Source organism: Mauremys mutica, chromosome 9 (assembly GCF_020497125.1).
Source record: "Mauremys mutica isolate MM-2020 ecotype Southern chromosome 9, ASM2049712v1, whole genome shotgun sequence".
Lineage (NCBI taxonomy): Eukaryota > Metazoa > Chordata > Testudines > Geoemydidae > Mauremys > Mauremys mutica.
In genome coordinates, this window is record NC_059080.1 from 22,806,548 (window position 1) to 22,832,317 (window position 25,770).

General features: G+C 45.5%; 1 protein-coding gene across 12 annotated transcripts in view; it reads right to left on the reverse strand.

The window, feature by feature from the left end:
* Window positions 1-1,253: 1,253 nt before the first annotated feature.
* Window positions 1,254-25,770, reverse strand: part of VSIG4 (V-set and immunoglobulin domain containing 4) — a 59,171-nt gene continuing 34,654 nt past the window's right edge. For 2 of the 12 annotated variants that reach the window (XM_045030141.1, XM_045030140.1), the window contains exons 2-9: window positions 17,291-17,505; window positions 12,876-13,232; window positions 7,913-8,194; window positions 7,502-7,579; window positions 6,798-6,866; window positions 5,347-5,460; window positions 3,915-3,936; window positions 1,254-2,637 (exon numbers count right to left, since the gene is read on the reverse strand). In XM_045030141.1, coding sequence (XP_044886076.1) covers window positions 2,424-2,637; window positions 3,915-3,936; window positions 5,347-5,460; window positions 6,798-6,866; window positions 7,502-7,579; window positions 7,913-8,194; window positions 12,876-13,232; window positions 17,291-17,345 — 1,191 coding nt within the window. In that variant the 5' untranslated portion in view covers window positions 17,346-17,505 and the 3' untranslated portion in view covers window positions 1,254-2,423. Of the gene's footprint in view, window positions 2,638-3,914; window positions 3,937-5,346; window positions 5,461-6,797; window positions 6,867-7,501; window positions 7,580-7,912; window positions 8,195-12,875; window positions 17,246-17,290; window positions 17,517-25,770 lie in introns of those variants that run through there. The other 10 variants (XM_045030143.1, XM_045030142.1, XM_045030149.1 and 7 more) reach the window with 8 other exon arrangements.

Sequence of the window (25,770 nt, forward strand, 5' to 3'; positions counted from 1 at the left end):
CCTCTCTCTCTTCTTACGCTCTGAGATTTCAAGATCCACCCAGGTTCTATCTACCTGACTGGCGTAAATCGGGACCCAGAGAGCAGCACCAGGTAGGATTCAAATCGAGGGTTACTAAAATAAGAGCGATGACCTCCACTGACAGGTAGAACACCCTCCATTTGTCTTATGGAAGAAACCCCATTCAGAATGGGTGAGACATAATTGATTTGGAAAGGAAAGGGGAAGGGAGGTGAGAGGTGGAGGATGTTACTGGAGATAAGCCTTGGGCTTCTCAGCTAGTTGAAAATTCTCCATCAAAGTTTTTCTCAGGGGAAACAAAAATATTTTGCAATATTTTTTCATTGCGGTTGGGTTATTTTTTTTGTTTGTTTTCTAATGAAAAAATTAGAAATAAAATATTTAATTTTTTTCTTTTTTAAAATAAGTTTTTGTTTTGAGGGGAAATAGTCATTTTCTCTCACTTTCTGACCTTTTTCCATTGGAAAGCAGGAGGAGTGTGGGTGGGGAAATGCGAAAAAATTAAAAATTAGAACAAAAATTCCATTTTATTTTACTTTTTCCTCAGCGTTTCCAGTGGCCTCTTCTTCATTAACTTTTCCCTTCTTTTATTAGTAGACAAAGTAATGAAGTGAGAGAAAGTAGGTTTTCCCCACAAAATGAAACAATCTTTTGAATTTTTTTAAATTGAAAATGTTTGCAAAATTTTTCATTTAAAAGAAACAATAATTTCCACTACAAATTTCAACTGAAGCAAAACATTAATTTCTTTTAATGTGTGTGTGTAGGGGGGTGGGGGGGGGGAGAGAGAGAGAAATAGTCTTGCCTTTTTTAACCTACTCCACAGGGGGTACTAAACGATGGTTACTGGATTGGTGGTTGGCTGGTTTTGCTTTACAGCTCAGGAGAGAAATCATCCTCCCTTTTGTGCCGCAGCTGCCCCTGGTCAGCAGTTGGAAGCAGTGGTGTGGGGCAGCCAGGCATTGCCCTATCTTTGCACAGGACCATTTCTGTGTGCACAGCTGCAATGCATTCTCAGTGGAGTTGCAATGGTATAATTAAGAGCAGATCTGACCCTGGCTCAGCAGGTCTGACAGCAGCAAAAAATAGCAAAACCTCGTTTGTGTCACTAGAGTGAGCCGCTGTGAGCTAACCTTTAGGACCCAAACTCTCACATGCTCTTGTGCTGTCACTACAATGGCAGGCAAGCTGCATGTCTGTGAAAACTTGTGTGAAGAGACTGTACAAGTGGCTGTGAAAACACCATCTAACTTTATTTTGAGTAGGGCACGCTGTACCCCAAATCACTCTGCAGAGTTACATCAGACAAGAGAGCAAGGGGAACAAATTGCAGGAAACAGAACGAGCATGCATTGGATGATGAAAGACCAAAGTGGTCAGAGTCAAGATTCAATAGACTCCTTGAGACCCCTTTGCAATTACCATGGGAGAATATTAAAATACTCAGCGCTTATCAAGCACTTGCTATGTTCAAGGCACTTTACAAACATGAAAGCCTCACAACATCCCTGTGAGATAGGCCAGTATTAATATCTCCGTTACACAGATAAATAAGTGAAGCAGACAGATTGAGACACGTGCCAAAGGACACACAGTGAGCCGGTGTCAGAGTCTATGTTAAAACTCAGGCGATTCTGGTTCCCAAACCATTGCTCATATCACTAGACCATCCCTTTCTTTCCCCTCTAAGCTCTGACTCAGGATGACAAAGTTCTGCAACATTCCTGTTATATTGTGTTCCTATTTCCCCCCACCCTAAAGTCAAGCTGTAGTGGTTTCCCCAACATCAACTCTGATTTTCCAGAAGAGAGGCAGGAAAGAAAGATGCCTTCCTCCAATCTGACGCACCCCGGACATCAACCAAACCCTTACGGTCCCTTTACCACCCCACCCCACATCTTGGGGAGAAGACCTGAGTGCAAATAAGATGTAAAATCAGTGGTTTAATTGTAGTGGAGGAAGCCAGAGAACTTTCCGCCTTTTAATAAAGTTCCCTGGCCCTAAGCATTCAGTAACTTTCTATCATTATAGATCTTTTTATTGTTTTAATGATCATTTGTTGGGTATGTTACAATCCACTATTTACCTTGACCTGCAGCTTCAAGACTTTTGTGGAGCCCCTTTAGCCCTGACACCCGTCCCCCAGGATGCTCACAAATTAATCACTGCATAAATCAGATAGATAACTGCTTTGCTGAGGGTTTCTGCAACAAAGGCCAGAGCTCAATTTGCTGAAGAAGCAGAAGGTGACACAGTTCCCCTTGAACAAGTAAAGGAAGGAGTTTAGAATATTTATCAGAGGAGAAGACAGACAGGAAGGAAGGTTTCCCTTGGTGAAGGGTCACCGTTCAAGCTCTCCAGCTCTATCTTCTGCACTCCTGCTTGCATGAAAATGCTGGTTCCTACTGAACATCCCCCACTTCATATTCAGATTCCATTGCGTTCACAAGGCTCTTGCATTCATTGGTTTCCTTTATGCTTATTGTCTCATATTCATTCTCTTTCACAGGCTGTGTCATGAAGTTGTTTTTGACTGTGGGTTTTCCCTCCTCATACTTGCACTTGTCATTGACTCCTGAACAAGTCTGTCTTCTCGTGTCATTCCTCGTGTTTTGACTGAAACAAAAGTCCAACATTAATGGGAGGAAGGAGTCAGGGGAGACTCGACATTTTCAGATTCTGATCTCATTTAAACCAGAGTAGGGTAAATCCAGAGTCATTCCATAACTTCAGTGGAGTGACTCTGGATTTGCAGTAGGGTATTTGAGATCAGGCTCTGGTCCTCTGCTTTTGAATGACAGAGGAATATTAGCTGTGGAATAACAAGACTCCTGATACTAATCCAGGGACATTATGGGAGGCTGTGCAAGTTGGTTTAAAGAGACACGCAACAATGATGAGAGAGTCACATACAAAAAAGAGGCAACCAAGAACAATCAGCAGAGAATTTGGCTCCAACATTAGCTGACATTACCCTACTGACCTCAATGGGGCTACACCCGTGGGGAATTTGGCTGTTGGAGAATAAACGATAGAACAAATAGTGGACAAATTGCAACCCATGGACCAAGTGCAGCTGATAAAGTTCTCCAAGGTGGTCTGTGGCTGGCCACATCTTTACAGTGAAGGTGCAACCAACGAAGAGCAGTCCCAGCATGCAGTGCACAATACTGGTCAGAGTTAGACCTTATTTTAACATACTGCTGTACAAACGTCACTGATAGAATAGCACCTGGACATATTTCATTGGCAGAATATCACACTGCAACACACACTCTTATGATCACTTTCACTGGCATCTGGATAAGTAGCTCCCACAGTACGTGTCATTTTTATTGTTGGGGCCTTTAATTTGGCAGCTTGTCTTGTGTGTTAGTAAATGGAAGAGTAGGACACAGGGATGCAAATTTATTATTAGGATGGTCCAGGAAGAAATACCAGGGAGTAACAGAAGGAGGTTCAGCAAAGGACAGTTTGGATGAACATCAGGAAATGGTTCTCAACTGGGAGACCCATTCAGCTGGGATACTGTCCCAAGGGAAGAGCTAGAAATTCCTGTTCTTTAGATTCTGGACAAAACACTGGGAATTCACTGGAAAATCATGCACTGGTCTCTTTGGTGAAGGAACAGAGAATCCAATAGGTCTTTTCCAACTCTAATTTTGGTGTGGTTCTAAGATATCATTCAAAAACATTTCTATCGCTGTCCTCTGTGTGAATAACTAAACCTTCATGCTGTCAATCACATACACCATTAAGCTATTCAAACCTCTCCTCCTGTATAACCAAAGAGGACATTCATTCTTCACTTGGCAAATAGTTTTCCTGCCACAGAAATCAATATTACAATCCCAGAAGTTCCCTCAGCACGACAGGTGATGAATCTTACTCACTATGTTACTTCATATGGATTATCTGAAAAAAAGAACAAAACACAAATGTGAAAATGTTGCATTTTATTACCCCACAGAGAAAATCAGTTTTATTTAAAAAATGTGCTCATTGAAAGGTTTCATAATGATAAATGGCACTTACATAGCACTGTATAAAGTTTTTATAGTACTATACAGACATTAATAAATCCACTCAAGCACCCTGCTAAGTAAGTTTTTTGTTACCATTTTATAGATGGGGAAATGGAGGCATGGAGTGGTTAATGACCAGCTGAAAGTCACAGCTGAGCTGGGATTAGAAACCAGGAGTTCTCACCTCCCAGCCTTGTGTTCAGTCCACTACATTTTGCTGCTCTTCCTTGTCTGATATTTCTGTACAACAATTACATATTCATAACTATCTGGCTTTGAAATTCCCATTTCTGAAATGAACATTAGAAAGCTCTTACTATTGGGGCTGAATGAATCGTGCCTGCCCAGCTAAAGAGCAGACACTAAAGTGGATTTAGCCTCTGGTGACTGGTTATCTGGGGCCCAGATTCTCTGTGTCCGGCACATGACCTCTCTTGGTCTCTTGTATGCAGGCAATGGCTCCACCAAGTGAGGCAAGAATAAACGGTTACCCCCTGATTCACCAGTAGGATCCAGGCTGAGCTGGTCTCAGCTACGAGTCACCTACTCAAGTTCTATAGTCAGTAGGAGATGTGCTGAGTATTGGTGTCAACTGGAGGCTGCTTTTAGAGAATGGAACCATGCTGATTTCCTAGCAACCATCTCTGGAGCACACACTTGCAAGATGTGCATTCACAGTCCTGCAATGGATAGGCAGAGTACCCTCAGTTCAGTGCTCAGAGGAAATCTAGGAAGGCAGGCACTGTGATTATGATTACCCTGTCCATTCCCTTCCTTGATAGAACATGCCTGCCCCCTTGTGTTCATATACGAGAAGTGACTCATTTTCCTTTCGTTGTATTGCATCAGTATTCTAATCTGGGACCAGCTCATTCCTTCTAGTCTATATGCTGGATGGAGGAAAGCTGCTTAGAATATTGTTTCTTCTTACTGAATTTTCATGTATGTAAACTAGGCCAGTAAGTAGCCTGTGGGAGTGCAATGTGACTACTGGCCTGCTGGGAAGACCCCCATTTATCTGGAGTGAGTTACACCTAATCTTCGGGGGGAAAAAATCACATGTATCCAAGAGAACACTCCCCATCCCATCCTCCACCTGCGCACAGATCACTCCCATGACCTCAGACCACATTTCTGTCAAACGCTTTGAGCAAACATCTTAAGGTTTTTAAAGCAGATCTCAAAACTGCCTCTGCTATCTGTTGGCAGAATATTGGCCCCCTCCCCCGGAAATCCTCAGCAGTAGAGTCAGCCTGATCGCCCAGAGCAGTCCTGAGCTTCCCCAGCACACCCCACTCACCCTCCTTGGTCTTTCTCCTGCACAAGATGACAGCGACGACAACAAAAACCACAGCCACACAGAGCACAACGATCAGGATGATGAGATAGAAGGGCAGGCCAGTCCTCCGGTGGCCTAGATCAAAACAGCATAAGCTGAGGTTTCAAGCAAGGAAGCAGTTCTGCTTTGTAATGAATAAAAACAGACAAACCACGATGATGGACCTTTCCCTTGGGAGCTGAATGTACTGACTGAGGCCTAGGTTATTATGTGGTTTTTCTTTGTGTCCCTTCCTCATACTGAGTCAGCCAGCTGGGACAAAGGGGCTCAGAGCAGAGGTAGTGGTTCAGTCAACTCTATTGTCTCACAGCTGGAGTTCCTGCACTGGCCTCTTGCTGCGATATTGGGGTCCATTGTGGTTCATGGTCAGCATCTCCATTCAGAGATGAAAGGAAGCCCCAGCTGACTGAGAAAGTAGGAGCTGTGCAGAGCAGAACTGTGCAAAACGTTCACATCCAAACATCAAGCCACATGAAACTCATCTGGTTTGGGGTCTCATTAAAACTCTAGTTTCAGCTCATTTCATCCAAAGAGTCACCACGGTTCACAGACATTTTGAGACACGCTGGGATTTGTCTCAAAAATCACAATATCTACCGTTTCACTGAAAAACTAGGTAAATCATGACAGTTACAGCCGACTTTAACTTTGAGATTTTCAGTACATTTGAATCCTGAAACTCAAAGCAAACATCAGGATTCGGACAAACCCACAAGGACCGGAAGCTGGGAAGGAGGTGAACACAAGAACAGCCATACTGGGTCAGACCAAAGGTCCATCCAGCTCAGTATCCTGTCTACTGACAGTGGCCCATGCCAGGTGTCCCAGAGGGAGTGAACCTAACAGGTAATAATGATCAAGTGATCTCTCTCCTGCCATCCATCTCCACCCTCTGACAAACAGAGGCTAGGGACACCAAGAAGGATTTGGACCTGCTGCCTCTGCCTAGCCTTGGGCTGCCCCTCTGCAACCCTAGGACGCTTCTTGGCCTTTAACAAGGCCTGCAGCCTGGGGGTTTTCCAGGCTGGAGCTCCCCAGCTCCTCTGGCCTTTTCCCAGCCCTGCTCCACTTTAGGTACCCTGCTCAGTTCCCAGCAGCCAGGCCCATCCCTCTCAACAGCTAGAGAGAGACTGTCTCTTGGCTTCTGGCCCACAACTCTCTTATAAGGGTCAGCTGGGCCCTCATTAAGCCAGCCACAGCTGTGGTCAGCGACTCACTCAGCTTCTCACAGCGGTTCTCACTCTCTTACCCTGCTGCAGCCCCTCTCCAGGGCTGCTTTCACCCTTCCAAAGCCAGACCAGGGTGATCACCCCGCTACACCCTGCGACAAAATCTCCTGCCAGGTGTCAGCATAGGAGCTCCAGCTTGACTCTTTGACCTCCCTGCCCGCTGCTTGAAAGGTCTCCCCTTACCCGCTGTCACTTCATGCGTTTCTGGAACTCGCACCTCACTCCCAGGTGCCAAGGCTGTGGTGATCAGCTCTGCAAATCGAGCCAGGTTCAGGTGATCATAATGGTTTACGAGTCATTCAGCATCGGAAAGAAATCTGATTCTGGCCTATGAAGCAGCTGCAGGACTGGAGGGCATTTCCCTATTTAGCCTAATAAGCCAGTGAAACAAACCCTTTAGAGCCAGTGCTGCCCAGGTACCTGCCAGGGTGACCATCCCTTCTGAATAGAAAATGAAAGGCCCTGCTGTGATACCTTTGAGCCCCCCAAACCACTGGGGTGACAGGGGCATGATTAACGCCTCTGATTAACTTCTGCTGTACCAAATGGAGCTAAGGAAATCCATAGCTCCCCTGGGCATGTCCCCAAGTGTTAGAATGGCTGCGATCCCATGGAGACTGTAATCAAGTAGTCCAGCAGCATGAGACCACGTCTCCCAAGGAGCAAGGGAGAGAGGAGCTGGAAGTTACCTAGGGCAGCAGAGGTCATTTCCAGCAAGCCACATGCCTCAGCAGCCTACAGACCATCTGCTAAAAACTGGCTGCAAATGAGTGGACATGTCACAGAGTCAATTCATCCTCTATATCATTCACATACAACCACAATGAAAATATCACTTCATGTCCAGTTTCCAAGCTGCTTCCGATTCCGTGCTGAGCAGGCCTCACCTCTTTCTGAGACAGGCTTGGCCGTGGTGTTCGCCTTGTTCTCAGAGCTGGGTACTGTGGTTGCTGGTTTTGTGAGGTCTGTGAGAGAAATGACCACACATCAGATTCTGCTGCTCCTTCAATTTACAAATTGGATAAATACAAAATCTTCAGGGGGAAGTTGGAAGCCTCCCATAATGCACTTTATTGTGCAATTCTATATCACTGGAGGGTGCATGACATTTCTCTGACCCCAGCCAGTGAGCTGAGTGATCCTAAAGCATGCAGATTGACAGCCATTGTTGTTTTAACCTAGCAAGTGTCACTATAAATGTCTCATCCTTTTTAAAACCCTCTAAGCCATTTGCCTCATTATCATCCTGCAGCTGGGAGCATCTCAGAGACCACCAAGCACTAGTTTGGGGCACTTACCCCTCACAGTCAGCTGCACTGCGTCACTCTGCTGCATGACTTGTGAGCTTACTCTGTTTTCTGCTTCACAGTAATATTTCCCCGTGTCAGACGTTCGCAGCAAATCAAACATGAGTACGGCGTGATTGCTCACAAGCACTGTGTTTCCTCCTGGCTCTCCCTTGAACCATCGGTAGGTGATGGGTGGGGACCCATTGGCAGAGCAGGTCAGGCTTGTTCTAGCCCCTTTTGGTACAGTGAATCCCAGATTGCCTGCTCTGATGATGGGTTTAGTCACTGCAACTGAAAGACAGAGGGAAAGGGATTTGGGTCAGTAGCTAAGAACTCCAAAGCATTCATCACCACACAATTTTGACAGGGTTCCATGCCCCCTTTTCTGTTTTATGTCCTACCTCCAATCTCACATTTGGACCAGTATGTTTTTGGAGCAGTCAGCCATTTTGAATTTTTTTTTTATGGGGAACATTAGTGTGTGTGTGTGTTTTAACATGTTAAGGTTAGAAGAAAATAGGGTTTATTTACACATTCTTAGAGAAAAATAATTTTATAGGCATTTTAAGTGGATTATCACCAAGTGATAAAGAAAGGAAAAATGTTAGAAAAGAGAGAGTTTTAAAACTGAAAAAAAGAGATATGTTAACAGGTCTTTTTAGAGAAAATAATTATGCATTTTTTGAAAGAAAGGTATTATATTAATTTAAAAAGAAAATATTGTTTATGTACTCATATTATTTTGCCATAAAGTCTGAAAAATAACTCTGTGCCTTTTGAAATAAAGAACAGAACATGCATTTTTGGAGAAAATAAACAAGACACCAAGTGAGAGAGAACAGCTAAGAAAAGCAAAAGCATCTTAGCCTGTTACAGAAAAAGGAAATATAAAGGGAGAGAGAAAGATGTAAAGCATGGGTGGGCAAACTTTTTGGCCCGAGGGCCACATTTGGGTATGGAAATCGTGTGGCGGGCCACGAATACTCATGGTTCCCGGCCAATGGGAGCTGTGGGGGCGGCACTTGGGGGAGGGGCAGTGTGTGAAGCCCCCTGGCTGCCCCTATGCATAGGAGCCAGGGGGGCACATGCTGCGGCTTCCAGGAGCCATGTGGAGCCACAGCACGTGTGGAGCAGGGCAAGCCCTGGACCCCGCTCCCTGTCAGGAGATCGAGGGGCAGATTAAAATGTATGAAGGGCTAGATGCGGCCCCCGGGCCGTAGTTTGCCCACCTCTGATGTAAAGCATCAAGAAGGCCTCTGTCACTGAGCACATGGCAGAGAGAAGAGAAAACCATCCAACTCCTGCAGCTACCTCTAGACAAATGCCAACAATTCTTGGGGACAAGGTGGGTGAGGTAATATCTTTTAATGGATCCACTTCTGTTACTGAGACAAGCTTTTGAGCTACACAGATCTGGTTCCTTGAAATACGTGTTAACTACTCATGCTACGCAATCTATTCCACCTTGTGTTTAGTTGTGACATTCTGAGTTAATTTCACAGACCTGAAGATGTTTACAGGCTAAGAGACTTGCTTTTTTTGGTTGATCTCTCTCACTTTGTGTTTTGTTCATCTTCTCTAATATACATGCTCTATTCTTTATTTCAAAAGACATACAATTATTTTTCACACTTTTTTCCAAAGTAACTTAAATGCATAAACAATATTTTTTCCTAAAAACTAATATTTAATACCTTTATTTCTAAAATTGCATACAATATTCTTTCTCTGAAAAGATTTCAACATATTTAAGTATCAGAAGGGTAGCCATGTTAGTCTGGATCTGTAAAAGCAGCAAAGCGTCCTGTGGCACCTTATAGACTAACAGACGTATTGGAGCATGAGCTTTCGTGGGTGAATACCCACTTAGTCAGATGAATGACGAAGTGGGTATTCACCCACGAAAGCTCATGCTCCAATACGTCTGTTAGTCTATAAGGTGCCACAGGACTCTGTCAACATATTTAAGAGACGTTTCTCTTTTTTGCAATTTTAAAACTCTCTCTTTTTGGACACTTTTCCTTTCTTTATCACTTTGCCATAATCCATGTTATTTTGTAAATTACCTAAAAATGTTTATAAAATTATGTTTCTTTAAAAGTGTCTAAAATACCTATTTTCTTCTAACCTTAACATGTAAACACACACACACAAACAACCCTAAGGTTCCCCATGACCTTTTTTTTTTTCTTCAAAATTGCCAACTGTGCCAAAGGTGTACGTGTCCGAATATGAGACTGGGACAGAACGTAAAACAAAAGAGGGGCATGGAAACTTGTCAGAATTATATGGTGACAAATGCTATAGAGTTCTTAACTATGTAGGTCTGAATTATCCCAACACTGGGGGGAGGGGAGGGTAATTTGATCTGGGCGTTTATAATACATTTGGAGGACAGTATGAGGCCAGATCTGGATTTCATGTCTGTTCAGATGCAGGGTTCAGGCCTTTCTCCAGACTGAAGTTATTCATTGCCTGCTCACGTCCTGCTTAGTTCATGGCTGCCTGGTGACCGCTTTGCTCCAGCTATGCTAGTGCAATATGGCTGCCAGGAATACCCCAGCACAGAAGGCTCTCTTTGGCAGATGCTGAGCCATCTCTCTGCCCATTTGTATTTGCTCACCGCCCATGGAAGGAGTTGTGATGAATCTGCTAAGCAGGGAACTACCCATTCCCATCAACCACCTCCCCACCACACTTCATCTTCCACAGGCCAGGTAGGAGGAGGGGGCAGGAATTCTGTTGAAAGAACTGGCCAAGGAAGTTATCTGGTCCTTCTGCAGAAGGGGTGATGGCATGGCCAGTAGCAGCAGGGAAGCCTGAGGCCAAGGGAAATGCCAAGGAACTATGTACAGAGCAGGCTGCACAGAAACCGGGAGATCACATGTGGAACAGGGGGTGACTGCTGGACATTGCAGCCGGAGCAGGTCTGTGTAGGACAGGACTTATGGGGCAGCAACCAAGTCAGGGCAGAAAGCTGGTGCCGAGGGGCCGCAATGAGACACACACCACCAACTGATCATGACCTGGAAACCTGCAAGCTTTTGTTTGGTTTGACCAGAAGGCTGGACTAGAGAGAACAACCCAGGCAGTAGACCTGAGGAGTCCTAACCCTCGATTTGATTCCCCTCCCCCACCTCCTGCAACCATAAGAACAGCCTCACTTTGAGTTAGAACTGGTTAAGCCTTAGTATCTAGAGTATTTTCAAACTTTCCCTTTCTTGCCGGTACCCACCAGGGCAAGTTCCTAAAAGGCCTAGCCACTGAAGTGCCTTCAGAGCTTGCCCCAGCATCACAGTACACCTGGCATGCTACTAACACCTTCATGTTCCACAGTACTGAACAGCTACACCCATCAGAGTTTTCCTGGGGATGCTGTTGCTGGGGATGATCTGGAGTGGGGAGAGAGTATAGCTGGGGTCTGCACCATCACAGGCATGAATTCCATCCTCTGGCTTGTTTCACCCGCATTAGGGTGGGGCTAGTGCCAGTTAGGGTTGCCAACTTTCTACTCAGACAAAATCGAACACCCTTGCCCTGCCTCTGCCCCACTTCCGAGGCCCTGCCCATGGCCTTCCCCTTCCCTGAGGCCCTGCCTCCACTCACTCCATCCCCTTTCCTTCTGTTGATCGCTCTTCCCACCCTCACTCCTCACCGGACTGCCTCAGGGGGCTGGGGTGAGGGAGGGGGTGAGGGCTCCAGCTGGGGTTGCCGGCTCCAGTGTGGGGCCAGGGATGAGGGATTTGGGGTGCAGGAGGGGGCTCCAGGCTGGGGGATGGAGCCAAGGGGTTTGAAGTCAGGTAGGGGGCTCCCGGCTGAGGCAGGGGGTTGGGGCGTGGGAGGAGGTATGGGCTCTGGGCTGAGGGTGCAGGTTCTGGGGTGTGGCCAGAAATGAGGGGTTCAGGGCATAGGCATCGACTTCTGCTTGCGCCGGTAGGTGCTCGACCCCCCCTCTACCCCCAGCCCTGCCCTGACTCCGCCCCTGCCCCGCCTCTTCCCGCTCCTGTCCGCCCCCATTCCAACCCCTTCCCCAAAGTTCCCATCCCAACTCTGCCCCTTCCCTGCTCCTATTCCGACTCCTTCCTCAAATCCCTGCCCCAGCCCCACCTCCTCCCCTGGCTGCACCACATTCCCGCTCCTCCCCCATCCCTCCTGGAGCTTGCTGTGCTGCCAAACAGCTGTTTGGCACTGGCAAGTGCTGGGAGGTAGGTGGAGGAGTGGGGATGCGGCACACTCAGGAGAGGAGGTGAAGGAGGAGGTGAGGTGGGGTCAGAGAGTGGGGAGGGGAGCTTGGCTGCCGGTGGGTGCCCCGGAGCACACAGCGAGTTGGCGCCTATGGTTCAGGGTGTGGGAGGGGGCTCCGGGCTGGGGTAGGGGGTTGGGGTACCGGGCGGCGGGGAGTTGGGCTCCGGCTGAGGGTGCAGCCTCTGATGTGGGGCTGGGGATGAGAGATTTGGGGTACAAGAGGGGGCTCCGGGCTGGGGGGTTTGGAGTGCAGGAGGGGGCTCTGGGCTGGGGTAGGAGGTTGGGCTGTGGGGGGGGGTGAGGGCTCCAGCTGGAGGTGTGGGCTCTGGGGTGGGGTAGGGGATGAGGGGTTTGGGATGCAGGAGGGTGCTCCAGGCTGGACTCTAGGGGGTTGGAGAGCGGGAGGGGGAATCAGGTCTGGGGCTGGGGCAGGGGCCTGGGAGGGGGTCAGGGGACAGTCAGTGGCCTGCCAGGATCCCTTTTTGACCGGGTGTTCTGGTAAAAAACTGGGCACCTGGTCGCCATAGCTGCCAGTGCAGTGAGGAAGAAGTATGGAGCTCGAGAATCCATTGGAAATGCTGGCCCCAACCCTGTGGATGTGAGGAGTCAGTGTGGCATGGAAGCCCTTCTGCATAATCCCATCCCCACCAGATCTGCAGCCAGCTCAGTCAAGTGCTTTATGACTGACAAATGCTACATAGGTGCAAGGGTTTATTACTTGATTTACCTTTAACAACCTTAATTGTAGTGGTTCTCTCCTTGGTTAGCAAGCTGTTGTTCTGGGCTCTCCAGGTGACTTTGCAAGTGTAGTGTCCACTGTCTGTTATTTCAAGCTTCTCAATTTCAAGAGAGACATCCCCTGGACTGTATTTTGGGACGCTGACCCTACCTCTGTACCGTGACAACATGATGTGATCGCCAGAGCTATCCCTTCGAAAGACGGTAGCAGGGCTTTGATCTCGGACCAGGGTCCAAATGACTGTTTGCTGCACAAAGTCCTGGGAAGGCCCGTAGATACATGGCAAAGTGATGGAACTTTTCCATGTCCCTTCAGTGTCGTGGGTGCCAGTCAGTTCCAGGATGGCTGCAGAAAGCAGGAAATGAGGGATGGAAATAAAAGAGGAAACAGTATCAGCAACACCAAACCATGCTGGATGCACCACCAGGTTGAGCTCACCAAGCCACAGACAGTCACTCCTGACAACCATTTTATATGTGCTGTTTGTTATTACCATCTGAATCCAGGACTGTCAGTCATACCATTGACTGCATCCAGGGGCCTGAACAATCCTTCCAGCTCCCTGGTTATTTTTGTTGCTCTTCTCTGAACTCTCTCCCATTTTCAATACCTTTCTGCTAAGGAAATGTAATAGATCTGAATATAACATCCCAGCTGTGCTGACCACAAGTCCACAGAAAGGAGCACCATTACCTCCTTTTCCCAGGATTGTGGTTACATATTCATATTACCTCTAAGTACATGGTTGTTTTGGATCTTTCAGCTCCAAGGAGTTCCTTCGTTTTCTGATTGGATCTGGTGCCCCAATACTCTACCATGCGCGTTCCTTTCAAGCATGACTAGCCACTGCTTCTCCCACCCTTTCATGCACACCTGTCCATCAGATATGGGAGGAAGGAGGGGAAAAAATCATCCCCACTGCTCTAATGCCTTTAATATATTTAGGGCCAAATTCTGCATTTAGTTACACCAAGGGAAATCCAGACTGTAGTAGGTTTACTCTGCATTTACACCAGTATACCTGAGATGAGAACCTGCCCTGTTGTCTCAATATTCAATCTGGAACTTGGAAAACAGAGATGGAAAGTTTCCCAACTCTTAAAGTTTCCACTGGAGTATTTCCATTTATTTCTCAAATATTGTCCAGAGTCTTGCAGTAGTTTTCCTTGAATATTGTGAAATTATCAACTGCTATGAATGTATTTTGTATTCTCTCAGCATTGGCTTTTTAAAATCCTAATGTCCACTGTCTAAGGCATTAAAGGCATAGAAGCCATCTGTGTTGTGCAAACAAAGTACCAAATAGACACAATGCACCAGATTCTCAGCTGGTATAAATCTGTGTAGCCCTATGAGACAAATGACTCGACTGAGATCAATGAAGCTACACTGATTTACAACAGCTCAGGATCTGGCATTTTAATACATGCAGCAGAGGACTGTGAATACCCATGTCTAGGAATCAGTTCTGGAGAATTATTGGAAAAACTAGAACAATGAGCAGAAGCAAGATTAAAAGGGAGAGTCTTGGTTGTAATCTAGACCAGGGCAATGTCACTGAGAGCCATTATCAAGCTCTTGGTACTAAACAGTTCTTTGGCCTGCATTATGTGAAAGTTGGTGGTGGGTCTCTGCCAACTCCTTATCATAGGTGACCACATCCCCATCATTGCCATGCCAATTAGCACTTCTTGCCCACTTGCTGGCAGTCTCCCCAGAGAGGCCAAAATTGAACAACTCACAGAGAGCGGATTCCCCTCTCATCTTACAAGTCACAGATGTACCAGACCAACCGACATGACGGGGAGTATTCACGAAGTTTGGGCTGCAGGACGTGGGTCCTCTACCAGTTATAACAAACCTCAGACATGCCGACATTAGAGATAACGTGCCTGGGCAGATGTAAAGACTGGGATGAATTATTTGGGAACTATGTCTACTTCAATCATAATGAAAGCCCTGGTATCAGATTCAGAAAAGATTTGCTTTGAATAATGCAATAATGAGACCTGGAATTGAGCGAGGAAATTACAAATCTGGTCACACAAAGGCCAGATCTCTGACACTGATTTTCAGAAATTTTATGAAAAGTCTTCTAAACAGAACACAATGCAACAACAAAAAAACAACAAGAAAATACTCTAAACTTTGTCCAAAAAAATGACAAGAAGCAAAGGAACCGCAGGAACTAGCTGGATACTAACAGAAAACTTGAAAACAGGAAGTGGTGAGCACGGTAGCTCTAAATGGAACCTTTTCCAGCTGGGAAGAGCTTAGCTTAAGAGTCAGCTTTGAGGGTTGTTCTTTTATTTATACTGTGAACTGGAGCAGAGTGAAATATATACAATATATTCCAAATGTTTTGAAAGGCCAAGTTATCTTAGAAATGAAGAATGACACAGCTGGGATCAAAGGGGGCTGGGCCTTTTAGGGGAGTCGGCTAGCAAAAAACAAATATGATTTAAGGAAGACAGAAGGAAAATAACCATGTTGGAACAGAAGCACTGAAGTATAACGTATATGCTGAATGGAACAGCCCTGCAGTATGCTCAGTAGTAGCTGGCAGTGTAACTGCCTCAGCTTGTATGAGTTGAACAGGGTCAGATTTGGGAGGCTCCAAGAATAGTTGAGTCTATATTGGGGATTTACAGAACAGTAACCTGGTCTTTTGCTCTTGGTAAAGAAACACATGTTTTTATGAAAAAACTTGCATTGTCTTACCTACCTAGCTGTATTTTAAGGAACCTATGTGCTTTGTCCCAACCCTACCCCCTTTCTGGTAAAGTTCACTGGAAACTTAGAAACCTTTACTCCATATTTCCCGGATTGTGCACTGTTGCTTTGTGCTGTTAAACAGCTGCAGTGTTTCAGCCCAGAGCTTGCTGCATTTTTCAGAGTGATACGATTACTATATCCCAAAGGAGAGATTACTAGCTGTAAGGGGATAAACAGAGCAAAAGAAAACTGATGCTGAAACATTTCTGAACAAGAAATATTTCCTACCAGTGAGAGCTGTTTAACTAGGTTGTAGCTTCCCAAGGGAAATGATGGGGTTCCCATTGCTAGAGGGATTAAAAACTAAACTGGCCAAAACCACAGAGAATGTATTTTCGAGAACATTCTTCCATTGGTCAGAGGAATGGGTTAGCTAACCTTCTAGAATACTACAAATTTTCAAATCTTTTCATTTTCGGGACCATTCCATAAGAGAGGGACAATCTCTTTTAGACCCTCTCCCCTCCTCCTCTCCCAATCCCCCGCCTTCTTAGTGGCATAAAATTGCTCCCTGAATCACTGGTCTCATACATTAAACCTGTGAACTGGGACAAGATTTCTTTGGGGCGGTCCAGATCTGCATCTGGTCTTCTTGGTTCATGGCCATCTTTATAAGACGAATCCCAACCAGAGCACTGGATCGAAACTATTGGCAGGTTTGCAAGTTCTGTGAATCTAGGCTCACTCTTCCAGTTTATCAGATGCCCGTCCAAATTTCAGCCTCATAAATAGTCAGAGAACTGCTGAAGCTCATTAGCAAATGACTTCAGAATTTTCCTCAAAGTCCAGTTTTTGCTTTTCGTCCCCCTGGTCCCCTTTTCTGAAAGTCTCCTGTTCCTTTTAACTCTGTTTAAAACAGAACTCCAAGTAAGCAACTGAAATAGGAGTTCACATACATCTAAACTTCTACTTTTGCACCATAAACCAGGACTGGTGCCTTCCCCCACATTCTTTCCTAAAACCTGGGAGTAACTCAGGGCTTCCACACACACCTTTCAAAGCAGTATCAACATTTTCCCCTTATCTGTTTTCCAAGTTCTTCCTAATGCAGTGCCAGATTTACTGGTAAAATGTGAGCACATTTCATTTGAAACTGCAGCACTATATAAAATGACAGCTCAGATTCTGATCTCAATTACGAGTGTAGCTAGCGTAACAGAGTTCTGGAGATCAGAATCTGTCTGGAGGTAAGCCAGGGGTGCAGCTCTAGCCAGCATTGTAATTAAGATACCCACTAGCACAATTCTGAAAAGTTGTTACGTTCCAAAAGAATGAATGTATTCCAACCATACAATGAACTTTTCAGAAACTAAAATGCCAGAGAAGAAACTCTCCCAGTATCCTGAATAATCTAATTTTGTTCTAACTCTGGGCACATTACATCTGACAAATTGCTTAACGCTGGGCTGTTTGTTACATTCTCAAAAACATCTCCCAGTTGTCTGTGATGCAAAATGACTGTAAATGTGTATTAGCTGCAGAACTAAGGTTCTGGTTTTCACAGCATTTTTAATATTTATTCTTCCATCAACAACATACCTATACAAACAATCAGCTAACACACACGGGCATGTCTGCACCTGTAGAGTAACTTTCCCTGAGTATGAAAAGCATTTGCATTTACTCACCATTGCAGAAGATGAAGGAATTCACAAGTGCCACTAACCACATTAACTTTTCCATTCTTCACAGGACTGCAGCTACGTCTCTCTGATGCTGAACTCAGTGAGACAGACCCGCTCTGCCAGGATCAGAAGCCAAGTCAGCAATACTTCCTTTTCTTCACTTATTATATCATCTGGGATCTAGAGCTGTTGTTGCTGCTCCTCTCTTTTCCTTCCTTCTTTCACAAAAAATACAAGTTACATTTTACTGGCGGCTGAAGGTGTGGAGAGATCCTAATGGAGGATGGAGTTAATAAGAAGATTCTAATAATCTTTTCTTTTCCATTTCATATTTACCTTGAGTCTATCTACCTTGCTTACCATTCACTTGATTTTTTTTCAAGTAACTTCTTCCTTTGAGTCTCTTTATAACTTGCTATTTTTTCTGCTTTCTTCTCTTTCATGTTTTCCATTCTTTTCTCAGTATATATATAAACACACACACACACACACAAGAACGATGTTAAAAGAACATTTTTAAGGTTGAAAAGTCAAACACTCAAAAGTTAGGAAGTACCTAAATTAAGGTTGTGCAACCTGAATTTGGCCTGCTTGACCATATTTATTATGATACAATCTTTAACTACATGAGCACAGGCTATTTTTCTGTAGGAGTCCCTGCCTTATTCAGTGCACAGGATGGATGGTGCTCACTGAAAATTGTATTTTATCCTCACTGTTCAATGAGTGGGCCCATCCGTTATTTACTGCACACTTTCAAACCCTGCGCTGAAGGCAGAATTATTAATTTTCTCCTTGGCTTTTCTATGGCACTTATCACAATCATTTTGGAGTGCTTAATTGATATGCCTGTGATGAGGAACTGAGGAATGGACAGATTAAGGTCAAAAGAATCCACTAATTTTGTGTGCCCAATTTGAGACACCTAAGACTTGATTTTTCAAAGTCCTTAGCATTACATAGTATGTTCTATGTTCAAAGCACAGCTGCCATTGACTTCAGTTACAGCGGTGAGTGCTCAGCACTTCTGCAAATGGAACCTCAGGTTATCAAGTTAGGCACTCAGAAAATGAGGAACACACAATTGGTGACCACCAGTGAAAAGTTTGGTTTAAATTACTTTCCTAGCATCACTCAGGAGCTCTGTGGCTGAGGCAGGCATAGAATCCTGTTCCCCAGGGCAGCATTTAATTACCTTAACCATGACCTGCTTCTTTCTCTTCCTGCAATCCCTGGCCTTATTCACTACACACTTTCCAGCTTCCACCTCACAGTTCTCTGACACTTCAGCTAATGAAGAAACTGATAGCGGTAGTAGATTGTCATCCTTCACATGCACCAGAACTAAAGAGGATGAGACACATACCTACTGGAAAAGTATCACAGCTGAGGAATGGCGAGACTGAGAAAACTTGGGGTCCATTCCAGGCTCTGAAGAAGGTGTGGTCTAGGGGGCACAGTCTCTCCCGTCCATTCCCCTCAAGGTTGATCTCTTCTGCCCCATCACCTCCAATCTCTCCCTGTCCCAGGCCTGTCTCTTCCCCATCCCTGTCTCCCTGTCCCAGTCTCCCCACCCAACCAGTCAACCACCCTTCCCCCTCATCTCACAGTTCCCCCTCCAACTCTCAGTCACCGTTTCTTCCCCCTCCTCCAGTGCCAGTCTCCTTATCCCAACCTACTCCTTCCCTTCCCCTCATAGGCTGTTCTTAGTCTCTTTGCATTCAAATCAGACCGCATCCTCCTCCAAGCTGCCTTGGCACCAACAGAGAGGTCATCGAAACCAACGGAGAGACAGGCTTCCTGCTCTCAGTTCCAGTTCTTGGACAAATCCTGACGCAGCCCACCTGGGAGCTACGATTACCGGAAAAGTCTGGCTTTCCCCATAGCTCTGGGATGGAGTGTGCTCAGTTGCTCTGTGGGGATGGAGCATGCTTAGTCTGGTCAGCCCTGGGAACTGAGAGAGACTCAAGCAAGCTCAAGGAGGGCTGAATCTTTGGAGATTTTAGCTTCTAAAATAAAACAAGTCTCCACTGAGCATGTGCAAACTACAGTTGTTTTAAAGTTTATATATTGGCCAAATTTGGTCAGATTTTTACAGCAACAGTAAAGGGCATATTCCTGACACAAAGGCTTCCACCCTGCCAATTTTCAAGTCCCTGTGCCAAAGCTGTTCAAAGAAGAGATTGCCAGAATTTTTTAATATGGGCAAAACAATGCTTTCCCCGCTATCCTTGTTCTCTGAAATGGGTGAACTGCTTTGGCTGAAATTTCCCCAAAATATTCAGCCTGCTGCAGATGCTCAGCATAGAAAATTTGAGCCCAAACAGCAAATGTATAAGGAGCTGAAAACAGGTTTTAGAATGGGAAGTGAGCTACCTTAAAAACTTGTGGTGCTACCAGCCTTGCCTATAATACATGAACCATAGTGCAGGTGCAATAGTTTATAAAGGAAGCACTTATGGCATTGTTGACCTCATTCCTCTGCTTATTCCATTTTCCTGTTCATAGAAAGCAGTGTTACAGAACTGATAAAAAAAAAGCCACAATACGTTATGTGTATTCTTTTCATTGTAACTCACTATATGTCAGTGGTTCTCAAACTTTTGTACTGGTGACTCCTTTCACATAACAAGCCTCTGAGTGTGACACCCCCCCCATAAATTAAAACCACTTTTTTATATGTTTAACACCATTATAAATGATAGAGGCAAAGCAGGCTTTGGGTGGAGGCTGACAGCTCGCGATCCCCCCGTGTAATAACCGCACGATCCCCTGAGGGGTCCCAACCCCCAGGTTGAGAACCCTTGCTATAGGTCATTCTAAATAGTAATAAGTCTGGAATAACAGCAGTAAAATATGTATTTCAGGCTGAACATGTTCTGTTGAAAATGGTTTTTAATAGAAAGTGGCATTTCTACTAAAGGGAAATTTTCTCACACACACAATATTTTCATTAATATTTTGGGAGGTCTCACCAAAGTACTGAAAACTCACCCCCACCTCCAATTTTTTTTTAGTGTTCAGCAACCAAACACATTGTTTTTTGGTTGCAGAAAACCCAAATATATTCCAGAAAAAAAATGTATTTGAATATTTTCCTTAGAAAAAAAATTATTTCCCAGACACTTCTGGTCTATACAAAGATCATCAAATAGGATGCCATAGAGCCCTTCTTACCAAGAACAAAGGATTGTCATATTATTTATGGGAATAAGAAACACAACCATGTTTTCCCAGGATATACTAACGCAAACTTTATAGCAGCCCTATAACACCACGTTATGTTTTTTGCCAGTTTTATTGTTTGCCTTTGGTTCTTTGAGTCTTAATCTGTTTACCCCTATGAAGTACCTTCCTTTATGTATGATGTTCCTGGAGTCATTTGTTGTTCATGTAGAGGGATGGGTTTTTTGCATGAATTAATTCGAATGTGAATACTATGTGGGATGGGGTCAAGAATGAGAGGGAGATGCATACGTTAATTTCAGTGTTCTTAGGCCAGGCGAGTGGATGAATAAAGTGGTTAAATTATAATTAAGCTGGGCAAACCTGTTTACTGTGAGAAGCATTTGGCAGAGCAGGAAGGGAAAGTCATCCTTTGGTCTAGATAGGTGATAGGAGATCCCACCACTATCATAATGGGTGGCACAGTCACATTGACACACACCTCCTGGGGACTAGCTATGCTGAAAATTTAGAAGAGGAGGAAGCATTGTGTGGGGGTTTTCAGTAATGGAAGGACAATCTGAATACAGCCTAGGGTGGCTATAAGTTTTCTTCTGGTCCTTTTTATAAGACAGGTTAAGTGTTGATACTTGTGTGGGGGAGGCACCTTGGTAAAGGTTGTGGGTCACTTCTCATTTCCCTTGCTCCTCTATGGGAAAACTAATCACACAAGTTCTGCTTTTCCAAACCAACCTTGCTTTACAGAGCTGGAAGCAAGATTTTTAATTAGGGACTGGCTGAGGAGGCATATTTCATCCTAGGGGGTTAAAGCAAGTTGCTGGCAGCTATCTAAGAGCATTTTGAGCCAGCCTCATGTCCAGTCTCTGGTCACCTGCTGAAGTCCATTTGTCTGCACTGCCCTGGAAACAGGTGGTTCTTTTCAGACTCCAGCAGGTGCCCTATCAGACATTGCATCAGGTGCTGGGGTCACAACAATTCTTTGGAAGCACCATGGGGCCTAGCTCCTATTCCAGAGAGCACTGTTTAAGCAGGCACAAAGCATTCTGGGATGCAGAAGTGGCAGATAGGGTGCAGATGACTGAAATGGGGGGTCATGTTCTGAAAAAGGATGAAAAATGCTGATGAAAAGGAAATTTGATTTGCGTTTCTAGCTTTCTGCTCTGGGCTTGCTCATACTTGGGTGTGTTCCTCCACTGCTTAGTAAGTACATCATGGGTTAGGATTGAGGGAAGTTCTATCCCTTCCTTTCCTCTTCTCTCGTGACACGGCTATGCTGAAAAGAGAAGCCGACGACTTTTGGCTCCACATTGCTGCTGGGGAAGGAAAGAGACTTGTACTCTTAATGAGGCAACTGTGGGTTTTAGTGACCCATGCCCCACAGAACTGGGGAATTTTAGAAAACCGTGACTTGGATTGTTATTAAATAGCAGAAATGATTGCCCAGAGAAAGCTGAAATTCACCAGCTGGCTATAAATACATCAGTAAAAGGCATTACAGCTGGTTAGAAATCATGGCTACGGGCAATCTATTGACTTGTTGGGTGCTATAACAAATGACGAACCATTTGTTAAAACATCTTTTAATCATTTACTTTGCTTTTATAAGCTATTTATAAATATACCCTTTGTGACGTTGCACTCCATAAGTTTATGGAAATATACTTTTGAATGTGAATATGATGTAAATGGAATATGCTTTATGCAAAAGGTCTCTTGTAAGGTATCATTACAAAGCTTATCATCTATTGAGTGTGGTCATCCTATCTGTATGTATGTATCATTCTTGTATCTAAAACTAGAAATATGAAGTATTACTCTGAAGTCCTATTGTAAAGTGTGGGCCATTAATGGTGGTTTAGAATCTTGATGGCTCCCATTGACTAGGACAATTGGTTGTAAATGGCTCTGTTTACTTGCAAGCGTTTCTGCATGTGTGTGTGTCAGGCCAGGAAGAATGAAGGCTTGGGGTCTCACTGGACACGTGACTATGTCACCTGGTACTGGAATCCATCTTAAACCTGTTGCCTTTCCATTTAGAAGGAGGGGTGGGGACTCAGAGAGACAAAAGATTCCCGCCTTGTGCCAAAGCTATAAAAGGCGGTGGAACAGAACAAAGGAGGCTGCCAGTCATGAGAAATCCCCTAGTTCAGTGGTTCTCAAATTAGGGTTGCCACTTGTTCAGGGAAAGCCCCTGGCGGGCTGGGATGGTTTGTTTACCTGCCGTGTCCACAGGTTCGGCCGATCGCGGGTCCCACTGGCCGCGGTTCGCCGCTCCAGACCAATGGGGGCTGCCACGGGCCAAGGGATGTGCTGACTGCCCTTCCTGCAGCCCCATCGGCCTGGAGCAGCGAACTGCAGCTAGTGGGAGCCGCGATTGGCTGAACCTGTGAACGCGGCAGGTAAACAGCCCGGCCCGCCAGGGTCTTTCCCTGAACAAGCGGCACCCTAGTTTGAGAATCACTGCCCTAGTTACCTCCTGAGCTGGAACTAACAAGGACTGTACCAGGGGAAAGGATTGGGCCCAGACTAAGAAGGAGTCTAGTCTGTGAAAGAAGCTTACTGGAACATCTCTGAGGGTGAGATTTACCTGTATTCAGTTTCTTAACCTATGAGGTTTAGACTTGCGTGTTTTGTTTTATTTTGCTTGGTGACTTACTTTGTTCTGTCTGTTATTATGTGAAACCACTAACTCCTCCTTTTTATACTTAATAAAATCACTCTCTTTTATTAATCACTTACGCTGGGTTAATTAATACCCGGAGGAGCAAACAGCTGTGCATATCTCTCTGTCAGTGTTATAGAGGGAGGACAATTCATGAGTTTACTCTGTATAAGCTTTATACAGAGTAAAATGGATTTATTTGGGGTTTGGATGCCATTGGGAACTGGGTGTCTGGGTGCTGGAGACAGGTAACCTGCTGAGTGGTTTTCAGTTAAAGCCTGCAGCTTTGGGGGCATGGCTCAGACCTGAGTCTGTGTTGCAGCAGGCTAGCATGTTTGGCTCAACAAGGCAGGGTTCTGGAGTCCCAAGCCATCAGGGAAAACGGGCTCAGAGGCAATTTCAGCACATCAGGTGACAGTCCCAAGGGGGTCTCTGTGACCGAACCTCTCACCCCCTTAATATAAAGTGCGACCAGCGCCATTCTGTCCTACTACTTGGGACAATTGTAGGGGTAAGGTCAGTACCCTCAGGTCTTGTCTAGTGGGAGAGGTCTCAATAAACTGCACCCTCCTGACTTGCCTGGATGGAAAGAGAGCAGAGAACAGTAGCCATCTATCATCCAAACCTTGCATTCCTTAGGCAGTCTCTCACTGATTACATTAGGGGTGTTTGGGGTCTACAGGGAATTCAGGATAATACCCTGCTGTACACAAAACCAGAAGCTGCTGGAGTACAGTTGGCCCTTTTCAGTTGGGGTTAGAGGGTTAACCAAAGTATAATGTACCATAATTTAGACCCTGCCACAAACTGTCTGCCTGGCATCATTATTAAGTGGTCTTCACTAAAGCTGAGCTCAGACTGATCACTGAAAATACGGTGAACTGCAAACTATGGATCATTCCAGATCAGTGCAGGATGGTGAGAGCCAATGGGACATTTTTCTTCTCTGAAAATCAACCATTTGGTGAGAGCAGCTGAAGCCCATTCCTCCCATTGTGACCACCTGGAGGAATGTGCGTATTCAGAAGCACCACACTTGGACCACTGCGTTTGGTTTAACTGAATGATACATCGAGTTCAGTTTAAAACTTGACCTTTCAGTGCACTGGAACCCCGGGGGAGGAGTTGTGTATATATGGTGTAGGTGAGCTTGTGCGAGATTCCAGACGGACGGCCCTGGAGACTGAAATCCTCTGTGAACCTACAGAAAATAAATATCGTAGACAACCGCACTGCAGCGTTCTCTCACACTCAGAGGTGAAAGTGGACCAGTACGGGCCGGTACAGTGTACTGGTAAGAAGTGGCATACTGGTAAGAAGTCATTGCCCCTTTTGCCACTGCCCACCCCAGCCCCATCGGCAGCCCGGGGCGGGGGGGGTTTGAAGGGGCAGCTTCCCTGGGGCCTGGTGATTTAAAAGGGCCTGGGGCTCCTGGCTGCCACTACCACAGCAGTGGCCACAGCCCTGGGCCCTTTAAATTGTCATTGGAGCCCCGGCTGGTGCAGGCCAGGCAGTGCGGAAGGGCTGGCTGGGGGGGCGGGGGGAGGGTGTGTGTGTAACCCCAGCCCCGCCCCTTCCTCCCAAGGCCCCGCCCTTTCTGGGGGCCTGGAGCCAGGCCCCTGTACCGGTAAGTCTTTTATCTTACTTTTACCTCTGCTCACACTGCACCCAGGCCAGTGTGCCTAAAGCCTGACTTAAAGGGACAGCTGCACAACCCGTTCCCTTCTTAACCTCTCTGCTGAACGAACTGAACTGTAGCGGTGGTTTTTAATCACACAGACAATGGCCTGCTACCAACTGGACCACTTGAAATAGAGCCACAGAGCAATAACTCTATATCTGAGTTATCAGTCCTCACCTTCAAAGGAAACCTGCACACACACATTCAAAAGATGAGCCTGGGAGCCTAAAGTCATAACTTTGCTAGACACAAAAAATGGTAGACTGAAGAAAGACACTGGATTTATGGCTTATTACAACAGTCTGTAGCCCACTGACATTCCCTCCCAGCTGCTTCCCCCTCCCTTTCCTCCCTGTGACTGGAGGGGTATTAACAAGCCCCTGCACTTTGATGATCCCTTGAAATCCGTGTTAACTACTTGTGCTAAACAATCTGTTCCATCTTGTAGTTAGCGGCGACTCTGAGAAAGTTTCCTAGACCTGAAGAACAGTTCTGTGTAAGCTCAGAAGCTTGTCTCTCTCTCACCAAGAGAAGTTGGTTCAATAAAAGATATTACCTCACCCATTTTGTCTCTCTAATATCCTGGGACCGACACAGCTACAACACCATTGCATACAACATCTACATTTCAGTCATTTCCAACTCAATGGGAACCAAAAAAATGCTGTTATCTGGGGAAGCTTGCTGCGCCACTCGCTGGGTGGGATTGCATCTGACTCTTAACAGGGTTTGACTCGGACTAGGTCTCAGATGAGGAGGTGAGCCTTTGGGAGATTTCTGCCCACTGATCCCAATCATCAAATGGGCTGGCTCTTTTCCACACCTTTTTGGAGCAGTGGGTGTTGTCTGGGATTCTCTGCTCAGTATCCCCCTGGTTCCCTTTTATAGAACCTTTGTTCTCCCTCTCCATTTTCATGTTCATCGCTGTGTCTTTGTGGCCCCGCCCCATTCCTG